General features: G+C 45.7%; 1 protein-coding gene across 1 annotated transcript in view; it reads right to left on the bottom strand.

Moving 5' to 3' along the window:
• Positions 1-3554: 3554 nt before the first annotated feature.
• Positions 3555-18646, bottom strand: part of FNTB (farnesyltransferase, CAAX box, subunit beta) — a 178370-nt gene continuing 163278 nt past the window's right edge. Inside the window, exon 12 of the mRNA XM_078659519.1 lies at positions 3555-4984. Coding sequence (XP_078515645.1) covers positions 4877-4984 — 108 coding nt within the window. The 3' untranslated portion in view covers positions 3555-4876. The remainder of the gene's footprint in view (positions 4985-18646) is intronic.

The raw sequence follows: 18646 nt of genomic DNA, 5'->3' as shown, positions 1-18646 counted from the left end.
TGATGAGGAGAAAGCTTAGAAAACTGTTTGTGCATCTCATAGGTCAATACATATGCTCATTTCTGCACCTTATAGCCACATAATGGCAAACAAGCCTTGTAGTTGATCGCCAAGGCTTCTAGGCATCAGCTCCTTCTAGTGTCTAAAAGGGTCACATGGATGCATCTTTGATAATGAGAGCACCCAGGTCTGCAGTCTACGCCGGGGTTATGAATGACATGTTTATACTGTGGCAGGCCCCCCTCAAAGACTAGGGACCCAGGCAGCCCACATATTCCTCATGGGGTTTAGCTTCAGACCACAGTTTGGTCAACAGAGAGCACAGCTTGGCAAGCATAAAATGTTCCAAGGTTAAAGGGTAAAACAGACAATGCTGAGCATGTCAAAATTTGCAATGATATTATCTAGGAACATAGATAGTGCGGAGTAAAACTCCCAGCCACAAGATCAGACCAGAAAAAGAGCATCAAGCCCCCAAACCATTAGCAACAGTGGAGCATGTAGGGTAAGCTAAAACGCTGGGATTGGCATGCACACTGATGCTTCTTGTTTCCTGTCCCGTTTGTTGTGTGGCCTAGGCAAACACCCTGATGCTTTTTGATTCCTGTCCCGTTTTAGGTCTCGCCTAGGCAGCGCGCATGCACTGCTCTAGGAAAAGGGACCTTTTGGAATCGCTCTGGACTGACTTCCGGCCTATGGCTTGCTGTTATGCGCACCGGCTCGCGCACGCGCATGCACCACTTGCGGGACTTCCGGCCTATGGCTTGCTGTTACGAGCAGCGGCTCGCGAGAGCGCACCACTCACGGGACGCTGCAGCTGCATTCGCTGCCGCGCTTGTTAAGCATTCTGTTAACAGTCGCCCTCCCTTCACCCATTCGGTTTTCCACACCCAGCCGATTAGCAAAGCCAATCACTTGTTTTCTATATGTTCTGGCTCTACAGCTTTTCCACTTTTCTGTTGACCATTGGTTTGCCTTTGTTTGTCTGTGTATTTGTCTGCTATTTATCTTTTGGCTGTCTGCTTTTTTCACTGTTTCTTTCTATGTATGCCATCTAATGCCGTTCTTCTTCCTCTGTTAACCTCTGCACCTTATGTCTCTCTGCATTCCTCTACTTCTTTTTTTAGATCTTGTTCTATGTACTGTGCCTTACATCTTTCCTTTTTCTTGCCTCTCCTTAGCTGTCGCTCTTAGTGTATTCCCATCCCTTCCATCTGACTGAGTCTGCGGCTGTTACAGAGTATTTGTTTGAGTGTCTGCCTTGCTCTCTCGGTATCTTGCCATGTTCTTCTGTTTTCCCCCTTGGTCACTTCTGTTTATTGGCTGGAGAGGCCCAAACATTAGGGGGCTGCGAAAGTGCCCACTAAACATATTCACACAAAAGCTTTAACATGTTTTGAGCAAGGAGGAAAGTCACCAAGTTAAACTCAGGTCAGGTCTAAAGGCACCTTACGGCAGGCTTCAAATTTGTTTTCTGCTTTGGGGTGCCTGCTTCTCAACGTCATCATAACCTAAAAACACTCAGGTCTTATCTCATTTGGACTGATACTAACCTTTTCCACAAGCACGAATTTTTCAATATTCTATTGCACATAAAATGTTGTCACGTCTTTTATGGCTACCTCGGAGAACCGCTTAATGCAAGGACCGATCTCCCCATTGTAATAATACTGAGCCCTTCGTGTGATGGTTTTTTTCCTGTGATCAGGGATGTTAGTGAAATATGGAAGTGCAGGGAATCACTTCACAGAGCCCCTGCTTGCTGCCGAGAAATGCCACAGCTCGCAGCACTGCGGAGAAGTGCTTCTAGTAAAAGAATTGCAGGGATTCGGAAGCAGCGAGGACCTGCTCATTACATCAATGCTTGGGATTGCTTGTAACATGCTACGTAGAAGTCCTCAATGCACGTACACACGTTGATATTTTGTATTGGCTAATGCAATGCAATGGATAATGTGCTGCATGGCTAAACATGTAAAAGGTCCCAAAGGCGAGACCTATTGGCTATGCCAATGCTTGTTCTTTTTTGAGTTCGTACTCTGCTGGTCTTTTTTTTTTTTTTTTACAGGCCATGATGTCTCCTTCTTTGTCTCCTGCATCTGAACACAAGAGCTGTACTATGCCTACCCATCGCGCACTTGCCTGCAGATGATTAGGGCCTCACAACCATTCCAGGTCTTGACTTCACTACCCTACCTAACTTCTCCCCAAGTGCGTCCAGCGCATGAATCCATGTGAAGGATAATGGAGTTTAAAGGTGTCTCCCCTTTTTTGTGCCTTGGATCCACAAAGGGCTTACTACCCAAACCCTCTTACTCTGTGTCTGCCAATTGAAATCCTCTCTTGAAAACTTCACCTTATCTTTTATCTACATTCATTCCTTCAATATGTTTTCACAAAGCTCAACTACACAAGCAACGTGTATCTCCTTTGCTTCTAGATGGTGCACTCTATACCCTCTAAGGTTTATGTGAATATTATTGGCTAGTGTTTTCAGTGCATTAAAGTGGACTCCATAGCCCCTTGTCTGTGGGCTCTGTCTCGACTGAAACATGGTGGTACATCTTGGACCCCTACAGCAGCCGTTATATCCTTGACTTGCATCTTCACAGCTTGTAGGTGGACCCCAACATTTTTTTGTTCTTCTCCTTTCTAGATGATACATTATAGACGGTCTAGGGTGTTTATTAAAATCCTTGGCCTGTGCCATCTTCACTTCACTGGATGAGTCACAGAGCCATTGCTGAGTTGTAGACTGAATTGTCCAGCGCTTATGGGTCATACATTATAGATTATCTACTATGAATATCCTTGAGTTGTTCCTCCATTGAATTTTGGTGGTGCACCCAGCCATCTACTTAGTAAGGTAATTATGGAACCACCTTGCCCAAGTAAAACATCAAACACAAAAATACCCAGGCGACAGTTTGATATCACATCACTCCAGATTCCATGTCAGAAGAAGCTCTAACGGAAGTTAAAACTTTACCCATCTTACACCAGTTCACGTTTCATACAGTTTGTGTACACCGCAAACAGAGAACTGCTAGGTCAAAAAAGCAAATTAAAGTTCTTGTTGCTATATCTCTAGTCTTACTTTGACCCAATAAATCTTTGAGGATTCTCTCCCCCTAAAGTCATGAGTGGAGGTGTGCTACAAGACAGGAATGAAAACATGCACCAATCAGGACTGTGCGATATGGTCATGTGAGCTGAACTATATTCATAAAGTGATCAGCTCTCACAAGTTAATTAGCGATCCTCTACTAACCGGCGAGGAGAAGATTAGTGTACGTTGTGACACCCAAGTGATTCCTTGCAAACTTTATTTGCAGCACTGGGCAGCATTGATGGCCAGAGGCAGGCTCTGGACATTATTTTCTGTAGCAGCTCACCAAAATGACTGCCCCTTGAAGGTCAGTTGTCCTGCCAGTTTGCCATGTTGAATCCAAATCCAAGAACCAGACCATCATACTAAGTGAGGCTAGGATGACAAAGCATACATGCATACATACATTTAAAAAGCCTAGGCCCAGTAACACATCGCAAGTATAGGAGACACAAATTAGTTTTTGTTTATATAAAAAAGTAAAGTTACCACAATTCCTGCAAACAGTGAATTGAATCGCACAATAAAAATAATAAAAAAATTTTTATGGTGCTGCGTCTTTCATCACTACCATAAAGAGAGCTTGACAGAGGCAAAAACAAGATGATAATGTCGCAGAAATGAGGAAGGCAGGAAAATATGTGAAGAAGTGTGTAAAAACCTGGCAGCGAAGAAAACAAAACAATAGACCACCTTTTCCCTAGAGATACAGCGAGCAAAACGGGGTTGGCCCCACTATGAAAACAAAATAGAAAATTTAAAGGAGAAACTGGAAAGAAATGAATAAGTTAGAGAAGTAACAAAAATACCAACAAAAAAAACCCCAAAGAAATTGATGTCCCCCCTGCAGCACACGCAACAGAAATTGAGCCATCAATTACAAATCCAGTGTCAAAATATATGTACGCATCAGGTTGACCCAATCATCAGTGACGATATAATCATAAGACTTTAAATAAATGTAAAAAAAAAAGAGTCAGGTAAGGTTCATCAGGCTAGCATTGGTCAGGAACACACAGATCACCGTGTACACAAAGGAATGGGAAGGCATTGAGCAGGTGCGGTCTGGTCCGAGAAACATGCTACAATCATGAACCCCAACCTGATAACAAGGGTACACAAAGATGATTCAAGCAGAGAAGAATGCATGACATCTACAATCTTAGGGTGGTGAAGATGCCCGACTCATGAGCTCTGTGATAAAACCAAGCAACAAGGTGGCCATTTCTTCAAGTTTCTTCAATTTTAGACAAGCAAGGTGCTTCCCAACATGGCTAGACACATTAAGATTTAATAACTCGTCACTTCTGTTTAAGAAAGAACTACATATAAACACAATATGCATTAGAAAATGAAGAATTCATAAGATGGAGGAGTCATAATATAAAGGACACTAGACTTGCAAAATATATTATGTCCCCTACATCGTAAATGCCAGAATCTTCAATTTTATTCATGTCAAAATATTCAGGGTTCATAGTACAATAATTTGCAGTTATTAGGGCTCTTTCAAGCTCACATACTATTTAGCAGAGTGTTAAAGGATATTGACCTCTACTAAATATCCACGTTACAGCGCATGTGTTTTTTTAAATTTTTTGGTCTGGCTTGCATCCTGAGCCCTTCTAGGAGCGGCAGAGGGCACACACTGCTCCTAAAATCCGCAGACATCACTCCAGCACTAGGGCACCAGTATGGCTAAGGCTCTTGCAGTACAGTACAGTATTGACACTTATGACACATCCAAGTTTCATTGAAACCAGCCGTCTAATCTGCCGCTGCATTTTTCGACCCAGGTACAGGTTTCTGGAGAAAATGCATCACTGCTTGCAGAACTTTGTCGGGGGCAATGTTGTACACGGGGTGAGTAGGTTGCTGTTTAAGGACAAAAAGTAGAGAAAATAAGGTTTAGCACATGACTTATGTGGTTAACTCAATTTGCAGCACTAGAAAAGAAGGCAGTGCAGTTGCAGAAAATTCTGAGAAGTGATACAAGGAAGTCTTTAAAGTAAACACCAGAGGAGCGTTGTGGTTATCCAATCTGAAAACCACAATGTGGGCAAACAGCATGTCACCAAAGCAGGAGACGAAAAACAGGAAGGTGTGACAATATAGGGAGCAATACAACCAGTAGAACAAGCATCAACAAAGCCAATAGCTCTTTCCTATGCAAGATCTATTGGCTTTGTCGGGTTAGTTTGAGCCACATTGTACAACATCGCAGCTGCTGTTCATTCTAGAATATGATATAGTCAGTCATTGTTTAGTATGGTTTGTCATTGTACACTATGATATGGCATCGGCCATGTATAGTATGGTATTGTATTGTATTGCCAGTCATTGTGTAGTTTTGAATGGTGTAGTATGGCCTGCCATTGCTTGGTATGTCACTGTATAGTACGATATGGTATAGCCTGTCATTGTATAGTAAGGTATGGCCAGTCATTGTATAGTATGGTATGGCATAGTAACAGAGATTGGGGCCCACAGGCACGGCGGGGAGACAAAGGCACATGGACAGAGGGTGGGAGGGAGGGGGGTAAACAACAATTAAGTGCAGAGGGAGAAGGCAACACAAAGGAATATCATGTCTGCAATATAACTAAAATAACAAGTTCGAAATATGAAGGTGACATGCACTCTGAAAACAAACTTTCTCTACAATGGTGTAGTGTGTTTGAAGTAGTAACGAAGAAAACACTACAGAAGCCACAGGGTCAGAGGGAAGGGGCAAAGGCAACACAAAAAGAAGGAAATAAGGTGTTAGGAAGGGAGGCGAAGGCAAATGGATGGAGGATGGGAGTAGATAAAGGCAACACAGATGGACAGAGGGCAAAACAATGGACTATCATAGTCAAAATACACCAGAAAAAACACATGTAAAAAAGCACACACACCCCGAAAATAAACTTTCAAAACCTTGGTGTAGTGTGTTTGAAGCAGTGACCGAGAGAGAGGGTCAAAAGCCACAGGGACAGAGGCAGGTAGAGGAGGGGGGGGGCAAGGCAACACAGACAGAGGGAGGGAGGGGGGCAAAGGCAACACGGAAAGAGGGGAGGAAGGAGGGAGGGTGCAAAGATAACACAGAAGGACAAGTCTGTCTTACATCAAAAACAGCAAAATGCAGAAGAAAAATATAACAAACACGTGCAATCTGAAAATAAACTATGCCACGCTGAAACAGGATGGAAATATATGGCCTACAAAAAGATAAAGTATTATAGATTGTTTCCTCAGGAATGAAATATTCTGGAGTGATTCCTCCAAATGAAAAGAGAAATAGGACAGTCGTCAATGCGCAAGAAGGGGAAGGACACTAAATCGGATCACAAGCACTACTTTGGCCTTGCGCCACAGGAGGGACAAACTCAGAACTAGGAAATAAAACTAGCATGTGCTAACCAACAAAAAGAGTGACGATGAAGCCAACCAATGCTAATCATTGGGCGTGCTCTACTCCCCCCTTTAAGCTAACAAAATGTCTAGTAAGCAACAGCACTTGTGCAATCTCAGTTGAGACCTAAAAAGGAGCTTTTATTGCCAATGTGGCCTTAACTGGTAAGACATCCACTTCTTTATTAAAACGAAATCTCTTGCCACAGATCCCAAAAAACTGAGATTGACTCCAGTCTATTGTGTGATAAACTAAACAAGCATTCGCAAAGGCAAAATGTTTTGTTTTTGGGACCTATTGGATTGGTCAATCTGTTTGCATATGGAAAAAAAGCAGAAATATAATGCAATTAATGGTAGCATTATTTTGTAGATACACGCATGCCAGACCGTGGGTGCATCTACAGAATAATAGAAGCACCGTTTTCTTCTTGACAGATCTATGATGATGAACACCATTTAGATCAGTAAATAAAAAAAAAAATAACTGCCCAAATTTTTTTATAGATGAACACCTGGCAGAAAATTGGGAAAAAAGTTAAATGCCCACCAGGGGTGAGGGAGACATGGAAGAGCTGGAGAAATGGGGAAACAACAGAAGGGCGGGGGGAATTAAATTGAACACAGTGCATGCAGGGTTGCGGTGGCGGATGTTAGGGGGTGGGAAGCAGCACACGAAGGGGAGAACTAGAAAACACGTGTGCTCTCATGTAATGCTGGAAGAAAAAGAAAAAGGTGGTGCCCTAAAAGTGAACTGGGAAGAATACAAATCAGCCAAGCAAAAGAAGGTTAAATATTCAAGGCTCCAGGAAGGAAAAAAACAATAGACTTGGCAAGCCATTAAATAATAAGTGAGCAAACGAGTGGGAATAAAGATAAGTAATGGGCAAGCTTTAAGCCCATTGTAAATTTCGTTATGCCCACAATAGGTATTTCACAACCAGGCTGTCCGATACAAGCCATGCACTGACTGAAGCAGAAGAGAGAGAAGGTTCCAAGATATAAGGCGGATATTACAGTGACCAAAGTATAAAGGAAATCCAACACAGACATTTAGATTCCTCAAGCTAGGAAACATAGTAGCAAAGGAAAGTTAGTTTAGAAAACGGTTATTCCCTAAACAAGGTAATGGACATGAGAATGGAAGGACAAAAGTGAGCTCAAGAGCAACATTAGAAAATGTTCTCAAAGAAAACAGAGAATGCATGGAATGACCCTCCAGCAGAAGTGGTGCAAACAAAGCTGTAAATCCATTTAGATAAGCACAGGCAAAGGCAATAGGTTTCATCCATGAAAACTACGCGCTTAACCAATCCATTTAGAATATGCACATATCCACGATGGCCTTATTTGAATAGTATGCCATTAAATGTAAAAAAACAACAAAAAAACTAGATAAAAAATGCCCACAGTGCATGTGTTGGCTGCCATCTTGGAAAGGTTTTTAAAAAAATGTATAAGTAGGCCACCTGCCAATAAAGTGGGGGCTGGTGCTGAAAGTTTGAGTGAGATGGGGATTAGTCGGAACAATGGGGTCAGGGGCTTAATTAAAAGGGAATAACAATAAAAAAGGGGGCTCAGAGGAGACATGGGGCAAAGAGACTGAGAGAAAATTGTTTTCCATATACACTGCAATGAAAAGTCTGACTTAAAGGGTAATGCCTTTCAATCAAGATGGAGGGATACTGAAATGGTCCTGGATCGAAAAAATACAAGAATAAGGAGGAAAACCATTAAATCACAATCAGAGTGAGATGGACAAAGAAAATCTACTTCCTCTCATGAGCAAGGGGCTGGCGCAAATCCCACTCTATATTCCAGTATTTACACCAGGCCTTCGACAACGCACAGCTCGATGTGTCTGGAGGCAAGAGCTAAAAAGGGTCAAGATGCAATGGAGTTCAAAGCTACATTAAAAAGGAACTGAAAGCTGGAGGCCATATGGTGTCCCCAAGATGACATATGAAAAAAAATGGGCGAAACTGATGGGCGGCCTCTGACTACCAAACAATTCCAGGTTTCTATTAGGTCTGTGACTTGTATATGCAGTCGTTATAAGCAATGCAATCATTAACAAATAAAACATTGTTTACTGATGGCTCGATATAGGAGACTGAGATCAAGGCAGAAAAACATAAAAAGGGAAAGGTCAGATAACAAGGCTTACTGACTGCATATAATGGTGAGGAAAAAGAACTTTACTACTGCACCGATGCCTGAATTAGAATCAACACTAAAGCCATAAGACATCTTCATGAATACACATAACCCTATTTATTGCTGAATTGGCATCTACTGATTGACTCCGCAGAAGACAATATTCGGTTGAACATTCACCAGCATCACTAAATACTCTCACTTAACAGGTGTGGCCATTAATTAATAACAAAACCATACATTTCTACTTAAGTTTTTGCTGCTGCAGAGCATTTCCGCTTACTAGAACTGTGACAGAAGCACAACCTTACAATTAAACAAAGTACGAGTCTCTGGATAACTAGTTCAGAGTTATAGAAGAGATGCCCCAAATTTTGCGAGGTTATGTATACGAGATATAGGGAGCTTGTTCCTCGCGCCCTCGCCCACACCACTTTTCCAAAACTCTACAGCTAACTTTCCTGGTGAGTTACGTCAGTGATGCATTGTGCAGAGGGACATTTTAAACCATACTGGCAATGTAGATGCAAAGAATCCTGTTTCCTGAGTCAGTGTCTGGGAGCGAAGGAAAAAGAGCGGTCCATCTGCACAAGCACCTCAAGACTTGCTCTTTGGGTACAAGTTTAAAACCTCGAAGCACAGTCTCTCTGGACACATTACCCTAAACAGCCTCACTAGTGCTGCACGCATAAATCACAATACAGCTCTATGACACACGTGGAAGTCAGAGACTCCAGATGAGCAATAATGGAACATGCACCATGTTAATTCAGACCATGGCATGATGATGAACAACTGCCCTGATTAAGGGATTCTCACAAAAATTAATCAATTTGGCATTTTGTGTTTTGGGGTGTAGCAAAAAGATCTATGTGAGGGACTCCCCAAGCTTGGAAGTATGGGTGGAGAACTTGAGGGTGAAGTTCCTATTCCTGTATTTGATACCTCTGCCTGCTGAGGAGGTGTTGAATCGTGAGAGGTGTTCCGCTAGGAGATAGATATTGTGGTGAATAGCCCACCTCCAGATGTCTTGGGCTAAGTGGGACAGCTGGAGAGAGTGTGTCCCCCCGGTTTCTGTATATAGTACATAGCTGTCATGTTGTCGGCTCGAACCAAGACAGCTCTGCCAGACAGGTGATCTTGAAAGGCTTTGAGAGCTAGAAAGATTGCCATCAGCTGTAAATGATTGATGTGGAGCAACTTTTGCTGGTGGCTCCACAGCCCTTGGACTGTGTGTTGTTGAAGATGAGCTCCCCAGTCAGTTAGGGACGCGTCCGCTGTTAAAACGGTCTGGGAACCGGGTCTAAGAACGGCCGTCCTTTTGACAAATTTTGTGTGTTCCACCACTGCAGCGAGAGATGAGTATGGCCGCTTACCAACACTAGATCGGTTAATGGACCGTCTGCCTGGTTCCACTAACTGGCTAAGCATTCTTGAAGTGGACGCATGTGCAACCTGGCATGGGAGACGCCATCATTCCAAACAACTGCATAAAAACTCAAGCTGGAAGTGACTGACTAGCTCAAAGCTGGAGAATTAACGCCTGAATGTTTCGAATTCTGGCTGCGTAGGGCAACGCCAGAGCCCTTTGAGTATCTAAAGTGGCTCCTAGATAGTTCTGAGTTTTGGCTTGCTGAAGATGTGATTTTAACACATTGACTGTAAACCCCAGCTGGTGAAGTAACTGGATGGTTAAGGAAGTATGCTTGCAGCATTGTTTATACGTGCCGGCTTTGATGAGCCAATCATCGAGGTGTGGGAAGACATGGAAGATTGGTCTTCTCAGATGAGCAGCTACTCCCGCCAGACATTTTTTGAAAACACTGGGGGCAGTGGTGACTCCGAATGGGAGTATCTTGAATTGGTAACGTTGACCTGCTACCACAAACCTGAGAAATTTGTGGTGAGCCGGGTGGATTGGAATATGAAAGTAGGCGTCCTTTAAGTCTAGAGTAGACAAAGTCGCCTTTTGCAAAACAGGTAGTACCTGTTGAAGTGTTAACAATGTCGAAATTGTCTGACTGTATGTAAAAATGTACTTCTCTGAGATCTAATATTGGTCTGAGAGAGCCGTCCTTTTTGGGAATTAGGAAGTAAAAGGAATAAATGCCTGACCCTTGATGTTGTTGTGTTACGGGCTCAATAGCTCATTTTAGTAGTAGGTATTGTACCTCTTGTTTGAGGAGGTGTAAGTGATCCGGTGAAAGTTTGTGTGACTTTGGGGGAATGTTTGGAGGAGTGTTGATGAACTCGTACAAATTATCCATTCTGGTTACTGACTGAACCCACTTGTCTGTTATTGACTTCCACTTTGGTAGGAATTGTGACAGTTTTCCCCCCACATGTGTTAAGTGGTCCGGGGGGCGGGACTATGGGCAAGTCACTGCTTTGAATTGGAGGGGGAGGTACGTGTGTTAGAACCTCTACATCTGCCTTTGCTGTTGTTTCCTCTGTAACCCCCTCTGAAGTAATTTTTGGAACCAGAGGGTTGGTTATTGCCCTTATAGGTGGATGCAGTTTCCAAGAAAGTATTTTTGGACCCTGCCCGATAGAAAGAGTGCCGAAAGGACCACGTCCTTGTGTAGACTGAAGGGCTCCCATAGATTTAGCCACTTCAGTATCTTTTTTTATCGTCTCAAGTGAAGAATCTACCACTGGCCCAAAAAGGTGTTCTTTATCAAAAGGTGCATTCAATATGGAGGTCTGAACCTCAGGTTTGAACCCTGATATAAGTAGCCAGGCGTGTCTTCTTAAAAGTACACTAGTGTTTACTGCTCTGGCAGATGTGTCAGCAGCATCTAGGAAGCACCTAATTTGGCTGTTTGAAATTAATTGAAAGGAGACTTGGGCTGATACTTGTGGAGTCATCATTGGCCCAGAAGAGACTGGTGTGGACCCAGGTGCTAGGGTGGAAGTCTGGATCAGCATCTTCATATTCCCAGGAATGGGTCCCAAGGAGCTAGCTGGTACCAGGGTAAAGACCTTTGGTGTAAGCCCAACTGGGGGGCCTTGGTAGTAGGAGCATTTGAAAGAGTTGCAGTATGGCCTCCTTGAAGGCCACTATGTGCTGTGGAGTTGGCAACAGTTTTGGAAATGCAGGACTGGGTCGGAGACAAAAGACACTTGTTGGATTTTCTCTTTTGATTGACCCCTTCCACATTCTTACCTGATTTTGAATGGCAGCATGCGGTCCTGCTTATTTTTCTTGCATGTGTGCCGCATATACAACCTTGACTTACTGAATACTTTGCCCCAGATAGGGACTTTGCTCTGGACCGGCCACTTGAATGAGATCACAAGCAGCCCTGCGACTTGAAGTGAAACTTGTATTTTAAATGTAATGTCTTCTGTTCTGCAATGTAGATTTGCCTCCTGCTCCCAGATCACCTTTGGGAACATTAAAACACATGTATTGCACAGCTTCCAACCATGACCAGAGCCCAAGCACCAGATACACACAGCGTGCAGGTCTGTGAGAGACCTCAGCTTTGTGAAGTCTCCGTGTAGTTGGCATCCTGTTGCTTTTTGGAGTGACTTCTTATTAGTGTTGTATAGAGTTTTAGGACCCTAGTGTAAATTTCCCGATTCATACCCTTACATAGGTATAAAGTACTGTATCCTTATATAGGCATAGAAATCATAACCATATTACGACATAGCTCAAGTAGTCCTAATACGGCTTGGCTACTTCCACTAGTTCTGAAAATCTACAACGATTTCTTGGAAAAACCCGCCTTCAGCAGTTAGGGACTTACCCCCTGCATGAATATTAATTTATCCAAGAACTCATGGAGTTTTCAGAGAATTAAGTCTCTAATGACGTTATTATGTTCAATCTTACGTCAAACTCGGCACCTTCAAGGTATAAATATGCCCACACTTGTCCAAACAAACACACAGTGGTTTGGAGCAGCTCGACTATCTACTTGCCCGACGCGCCCTGCTGCAGCAAGTGCAGAAGGAAGCTGACCCTCCAGCTGACGCACTGAGAGACGCAGTACTTTCTCCAGCCGAGAAATCCAGCTCCGGTGTTTCCTGGCTACCCTTGCAGGTTGCTGCGAAAACGAGTCCTGAGAGAGAGATACCAGACCTTCTACATTCTAAAACCAAGGTACAGAGCTAATTAGACCCTAAGAGAACTATTGGATTAGGTTCTTGGCAAAGAATACTGAAACTAAGCTACACCTCACTTACTTCTTCCCTTGTACTAGACCTAGGTTAGGTACTCCGGGGTAGGCGTATTTTAGAAGCACCAGTTAATATTTATCAATGTATTTATTTTATGTACTATATGGCTTAGAAACAATATCATGCTTTTACAGTATTATTTTATAATACTCTTCGTACTGTACGCATTGTACTCTACAACAAGTATTACGATTGTAGCTGTTCATTTCTTATGCTTGAGAAAGAAGACTGTTCAATAAATACCTTTCATTGAAAACACCCGTCTCTCTATTTCTCTGCACCTCTGGTGAAACGAAGCATGCACGATTGACTGAGTGAAATACCTATCTATTGCGACTCTAGAGACATATTTCTTATTCTTGGGAAACAATGTTGTCATGTTTTAAGTGGTTGTCAGAAACAAATCCCTTCTTGTTCATTCGAGAAAGTTTCTAGTGACCTCTGAACTAGCTGGCACATACACAATTAAGTCTAGTATATTCGGTAGAGACCTAGTCGACCTCAGTCCGACGTCTAAACTACAGGATATACTATTCCAATGCGCAGAGCTTTTGAGAATATAGGAACTTCACTACATTAGGATGCTGCAAGAGAAATATGAAAGCCGTTGGAAGGACACAGTTGGGAGAGGAGCTCTGGCTCTCCTTCGAAGGGTGACAAAGAAAGAAATGGGCATCAGTATATAGGGATGGTGCTTATATGCAGCAGCACTCTGACTTCAGAGCAGTACAACGTCATCCCCACATGTCGGTCCATGGGAGCACTGCTGAAGGATTCTCCGAATCCAGTCTGATGCTAGAGATTTTCTAAAGGTAAGGAATCTGCGGTCAGAAGTATCCATAAGTACAAGTATTTCTATAAGTCTATTTCTAACATTTGAGAATTCAAAGTAAGGGAACAAATTGTCTACAGAAGGGATTGTCCACTATTTTGCATAAGCCATTCCCTTCAATCCCATAAAAATTAGGAAAAAGCCTCTCCTGTGAGCGGTAATTTTAAACCAAGGAGTTGCTACAACAGCAGCACTCTTTGCGGATATTCTGCTTGCAGATAACTTCATGGCTGCTACATAGCAGTGCTTAAATGTTTGCACTGGACGGGAAATAAGGAAGTGTTTGTTTTTTTGTTGCCAAGGTGAGATTCCTTACCACCTGCCTTTGCGGTTTGTTAAAAGCAAGAGCTGGTCATTATTTAAGCTTGTAAATCTATAATCTATATGACCTGCATATGCTGTTTACCAAAATTGGTTATGATACTTAGTTTGTGGACTTCACTGGTGCCCTTTCATGAGGCTCTATAGGAAAATGCTACTTACCAATATGCATCTGTTCTTGGCATGTAGAGCTGCAGAGTTGCACACTGTGCATAGATCGCCACCTAGTGTTGGGCCCGGATGTTTGCAGTTTGTTGTTGTCCTGAAAAGTTCTTTGGAAGTCACGAGATAGGTGACTCCTCCTTTGGACCACACTGCGCATGGGCATCGGCTCCATCCCCAGATTGGTTTTCGCCATTAGGGAAATGATGGAGCTTTGCAAGAAAAAGGAAGGATGCCCATGTAAGTTGTATGTAATTAAGATAATACTGGAACAGACCAGGGTAGCCGGGGATGCGGGTGGGCGTGTGCAACTCTGCAGCTCTACATGCCAAGAACAGATGCATACTGGTAAGTAGCATTTTCCGTTAAAGGCATATGAGCTGCAGATTGCAAGCTGTGCATAGATTGTATAGCAGTACCCACTCTTAGCGGCGACCACCCCTATCTGTTGCAGTAGTTTGGAATAATGTTGTGAGAACAGCCTGGCCCACATTAGCTTGTTGTTTGGTTTGTACATCTACACAATAGTGTTTTGTGAAAGTGTGCAGTGTAGACCATGTAGCTGCTCTGCAGATGTCATCTAGGGGAATGTTGCCTAAAAATGCCATTGAAGCCCACATATTTCTTGTAGAGTGGGCTTTAGGAGGAACAGATAACGTACGTTTAGCTTTGTGGTAACAAATCTGTATGCATTTGACAATCCATCTAGCTGTCCCAGATTTTGAAATGGGATTACCCTTGTGTGGTGGTGAGAAAGACACAAAAAGTGGTTTTGTTTTTCGAAAGAATTGTGTCCTTTCTATGTAGTATAGCAATGCTCTTTTGACATCTAACGTGTGAAGAGCTCTTTCTGCTACTGTCTGTGGTTGCGAGAAGAAAACGGGCAGTTCCACCGATTGATTGAGATGGAAGGGAGAAATTACTTTGGGCAAGAATTTTGGATTAGTACGCAGAACTACCGTATTATGGTGCATTTGCAAGAAGGGTTCTTGAATGGTTAGTGCTTGTAGTTCACTAACTCTCCGCAGAGAAGTAATAGCTACTCGAAATGCAACTTTCCACATTAAAAACTGTAATTCACGGGGGGCGTGGCTACGAGCCGACCGCGATGGCTGTGTAGCGAGAGAGCTCTAGCACCGAGGCAGCTCCTGTGACAGTAATCCGACACAGAATCCGCCTCCAGCGTACCACTGTCGACGGATTCGGAGTGAGGCAATCCTGCGACGCCGGCTGGCGTTTCCCCGGCTGAAATTGGACTCGGTTTGCCGGTGGGGCGTGTGTGGCTTGGTGGCGGCACTGCCGGGAGAGAAAGCACCGGCCTGCCGTAACACTGCCCCCCGCCCGGAAGTGGCCGCGAGACGGGCAGCTATACCGGAAGGAGGTCATCAAGACGACGACCCTCCCCAGAAGTGACTGCTGCTCCCCCACCGGTGCTGGGCCATAGCGAACGGGGATCCCCCAACGGAGTGACCCCCCCTCACAGTCCGGATTGCCCGGGGGCGTGGAGGCTCCGTGAGTACACTGTAACCAGCCCGGCGGAGGGTACGGGGCCGGGAGAACGGGAGCGCGGAGTGCGCCATTGCGTGTAGGAGTGGTGGGGCTGAGTACTCGGCGGACATTGGTGGCAGTACAGCGCCTACATACCGGATGGCAGAGCAGCAGGTAGAGCGTCCATAGACGGAGGGCGCAATAGATTGGCAGTGCGGGGGAGCGTGTGGTGCCTCTGACCCACAGGGCTGTGAGTGACGACAATTCCTGGCACTGAGCCAGAGTCCCGGACTTCTGGGCGCAAGGACAGCACCCCCCCTGGCCTGAGCCACAGGACTTGGTCCCTCTTTGGCGCCTCCGCGCCTGCAGCTGCCCGGCTCTGTTTCTGGCCGTGGGAGGGAGGAGGCGGTAACGACAGCAGTCGACTGGAGAGACACAGGACCCTGGGTTTCGAGATCCACCGGAGGCCCTCGCGCGCCGGAAAAGTTTACTCTGACCGCTGCCCCCTGCCCAACGCCACTCTTGAGCAACACACCCGGAGGAGTGGGGGAGCTTCCACGTTTGGCGCCATTTTTCAGTCACGAAAGTCCGTTGAAGCGGCCCCTCACGTGCTGACGGCCTGCAGTCATGGCGAACAGAGGTCACAGAAGTGCAGCTGCACAGGCGAAGCTAGAAAAATATGCCTTTGAAAAAAGCGCCACAAATATCTCAGAGAGTCGTCCCCCGGGGGGCAAGAGTCCGGAAGGTGAGGGCACTAAGAAAGTGACTTTGGAGGACTTGATGAAGATGCTCACGAGCGTGCAGGCGACAGTGGGAGCAATCTCTACTGACGTTGGGCTGCTGAGGGCGGACTTCCACAAAATGACGGAGCGGGTGGCCCAGGTGGAAGTGGTCACTAAATCGCTGGTGGAGGACACCTCTGAACTACAGCTGGCCACTGAGCGCTTAGAAGCGATTGCCAAGAAACTACAAGACCGCCTGGATGATCAGGAGGGGAGGTCGCGAAGAAACAACGTTCGCATCCTGGGCATTCCGGAATCTGAAGGCAAACGCTCGATGGATTTGTATGTGGAGGAGCTCATCACGACAAAACTACAGCCGAAGGGCCTCTCCCGGTTCTTCTCTGTCGAGAGGGCGCATCGAGTCCCGGGGGGGACACCGAAACCTGGGGCGGCTCCGCGGCCGGTGCTGGCCAGACTCTTCAACTTCAGGGATAGGGATGCCATACTCCAATCGGCCAGGAATTCCGCCCCAATCAAGGTGCTGAACTCCACTGTAGCGTTCTTCCCTGACTATACAGCTGAGGTGGCCCGAAGACGTAAGACTTTTATGGACGTCAAGAAGAGCCTGCGGGACAAGGACATACCATACTCTATGTTATTTCCGGCACGGTTGAGGGTCGTGGACACTCACAGGGCATGGTTCTTCGACACACCGGATGCGGCGAGGGAATGGCTGGACGGATGGAGGCGAGTGGAGGCGCCGAGGCGAGATAGACGAACTCAACGCGACAGAGGCTCCCAGCAACAGTCGGACCAGGAGCCTTCCCAGGGCCATAGCCAAGACCTGTTTGCGGAGCCGGGTCTGGAGGAGAGAGAAAGTTCCGAGGAGTGAGGACTGACGATCGTGTGTCATGTATTGCTTGTGGTCACTTGGGCCCAGTACAGGGCCGAGCAGCTGAGATCGTATGGAGCTGCCGTAGGGTTGAGGAGCTTCACACCCCCGACAAGCAAGTACAATGGGTTGGGATGGGGCAAAGCGCTCTGCTAAGTTGGGGGAGGCGGGTGGTTTCAGACCCGTACAGCAGGGAGGCAGGGAGGGGGGTGAGGGGGGATGGTTGATTGTTTTGGCTCTAGATTTTTTGTTTACCTGTTGTATTGTTTGGTTTATTTGTTGTTATGTTTGGCACAGCACAAACTTCACTGCACTGAATGAGGGTGACCTGGTCATAGGTGACGTTGCTCCACTACGTTCATTCCTCCTGGACTCATACCGCACCCTGACAGATGGCGACACACTCACGGGATACACCTGAGTTCCATATGACAAGCCCCTCCCACTCTATGACACTGACAGCACTCACATGGAATGTTCGGGGATTGGGTGATAAGGTGAAGCGAGGCCTAGTGTTACAATATTTGAAACGCTGTAAGCCGGCGATAGTTATGCTGCAGGAGACCCATTTAGTGGGCACGGCCTCTAGAGCGATGGACAGGTGGGGATACAAATTCGTCACCCATGCGGACTTCTCGTCCGGTTCTAGAGGGACTGGAATCCTTATACGGAAAAATTTCCCATTGGTATGCACACACACGAGGGTGGACACTCAGGGCCGCTTCGCAGCGGTAACAGTACAGTGGGAAGGCCAGCTCTTTAATTTCGTGTCAGTATACATCCCGCCTAATTTACACACCGAAGCTCATACTGCTCTAGCCTCCTTCCTCCTCGCATTACCGACAGCGACACTGGTTGTAGGGGGAGATTTCAATGACGTGGTGGACCATACCCTTGACAGACACCCACAGGCTGCGACGGTGCGGGGAGGCGGGCGACTCTCCGGCCTGTTGGACGCCTTGGGACTGACGGACTGCTGGCGCTACAAACACCCCCTTGACAGAAATTACACATACTACTCAGCAACACATAATTGCCTATCACGGATTGACCATGTGCTCATGTCCGGTGAAGGGCTTGGTGGGGTCGAAGAAGTGGCCATCTGCCCCAGAGGTATCTCCGACCACTCCCCTCTCCTGCTCACGTACACGAGTCGCCGCGCGCACAGGTGCCGTACGTTCCCGATCCATGCAAGTTATTTACAACATGCCCCTTTGAAAAAATCACTCACCACTACTGCCGAGCACTATTTTCGGGAGAATGTGGGCACAGTGGCCTCCCAGAGTACTCTGTGGGAAGCGTTTAAAACAGTGCTGCGGGGGCAAGCGATTGCGTCGGTGACGGCACACAGGAGAACACAACAGCAAGAACTCTGCGCCCTG

The sequence above is a fragment of the Lissotriton helveticus genome, chromosome 9 (genome assembly GCF_964261635.1).
Source record: "Lissotriton helveticus chromosome 9, aLisHel1.1, whole genome shotgun sequence".
In the NCBI taxonomy this organism is placed as follows: Eukaryota; Metazoa; Chordata; class Amphibia; order Caudata; family Salamandridae; genus Lissotriton; species Lissotriton helveticus.
The sequence above is the reverse complement of the archived record's forward strand: the minus strand, read 5'-3'. Positions and strand labels throughout refer to the sequence as shown.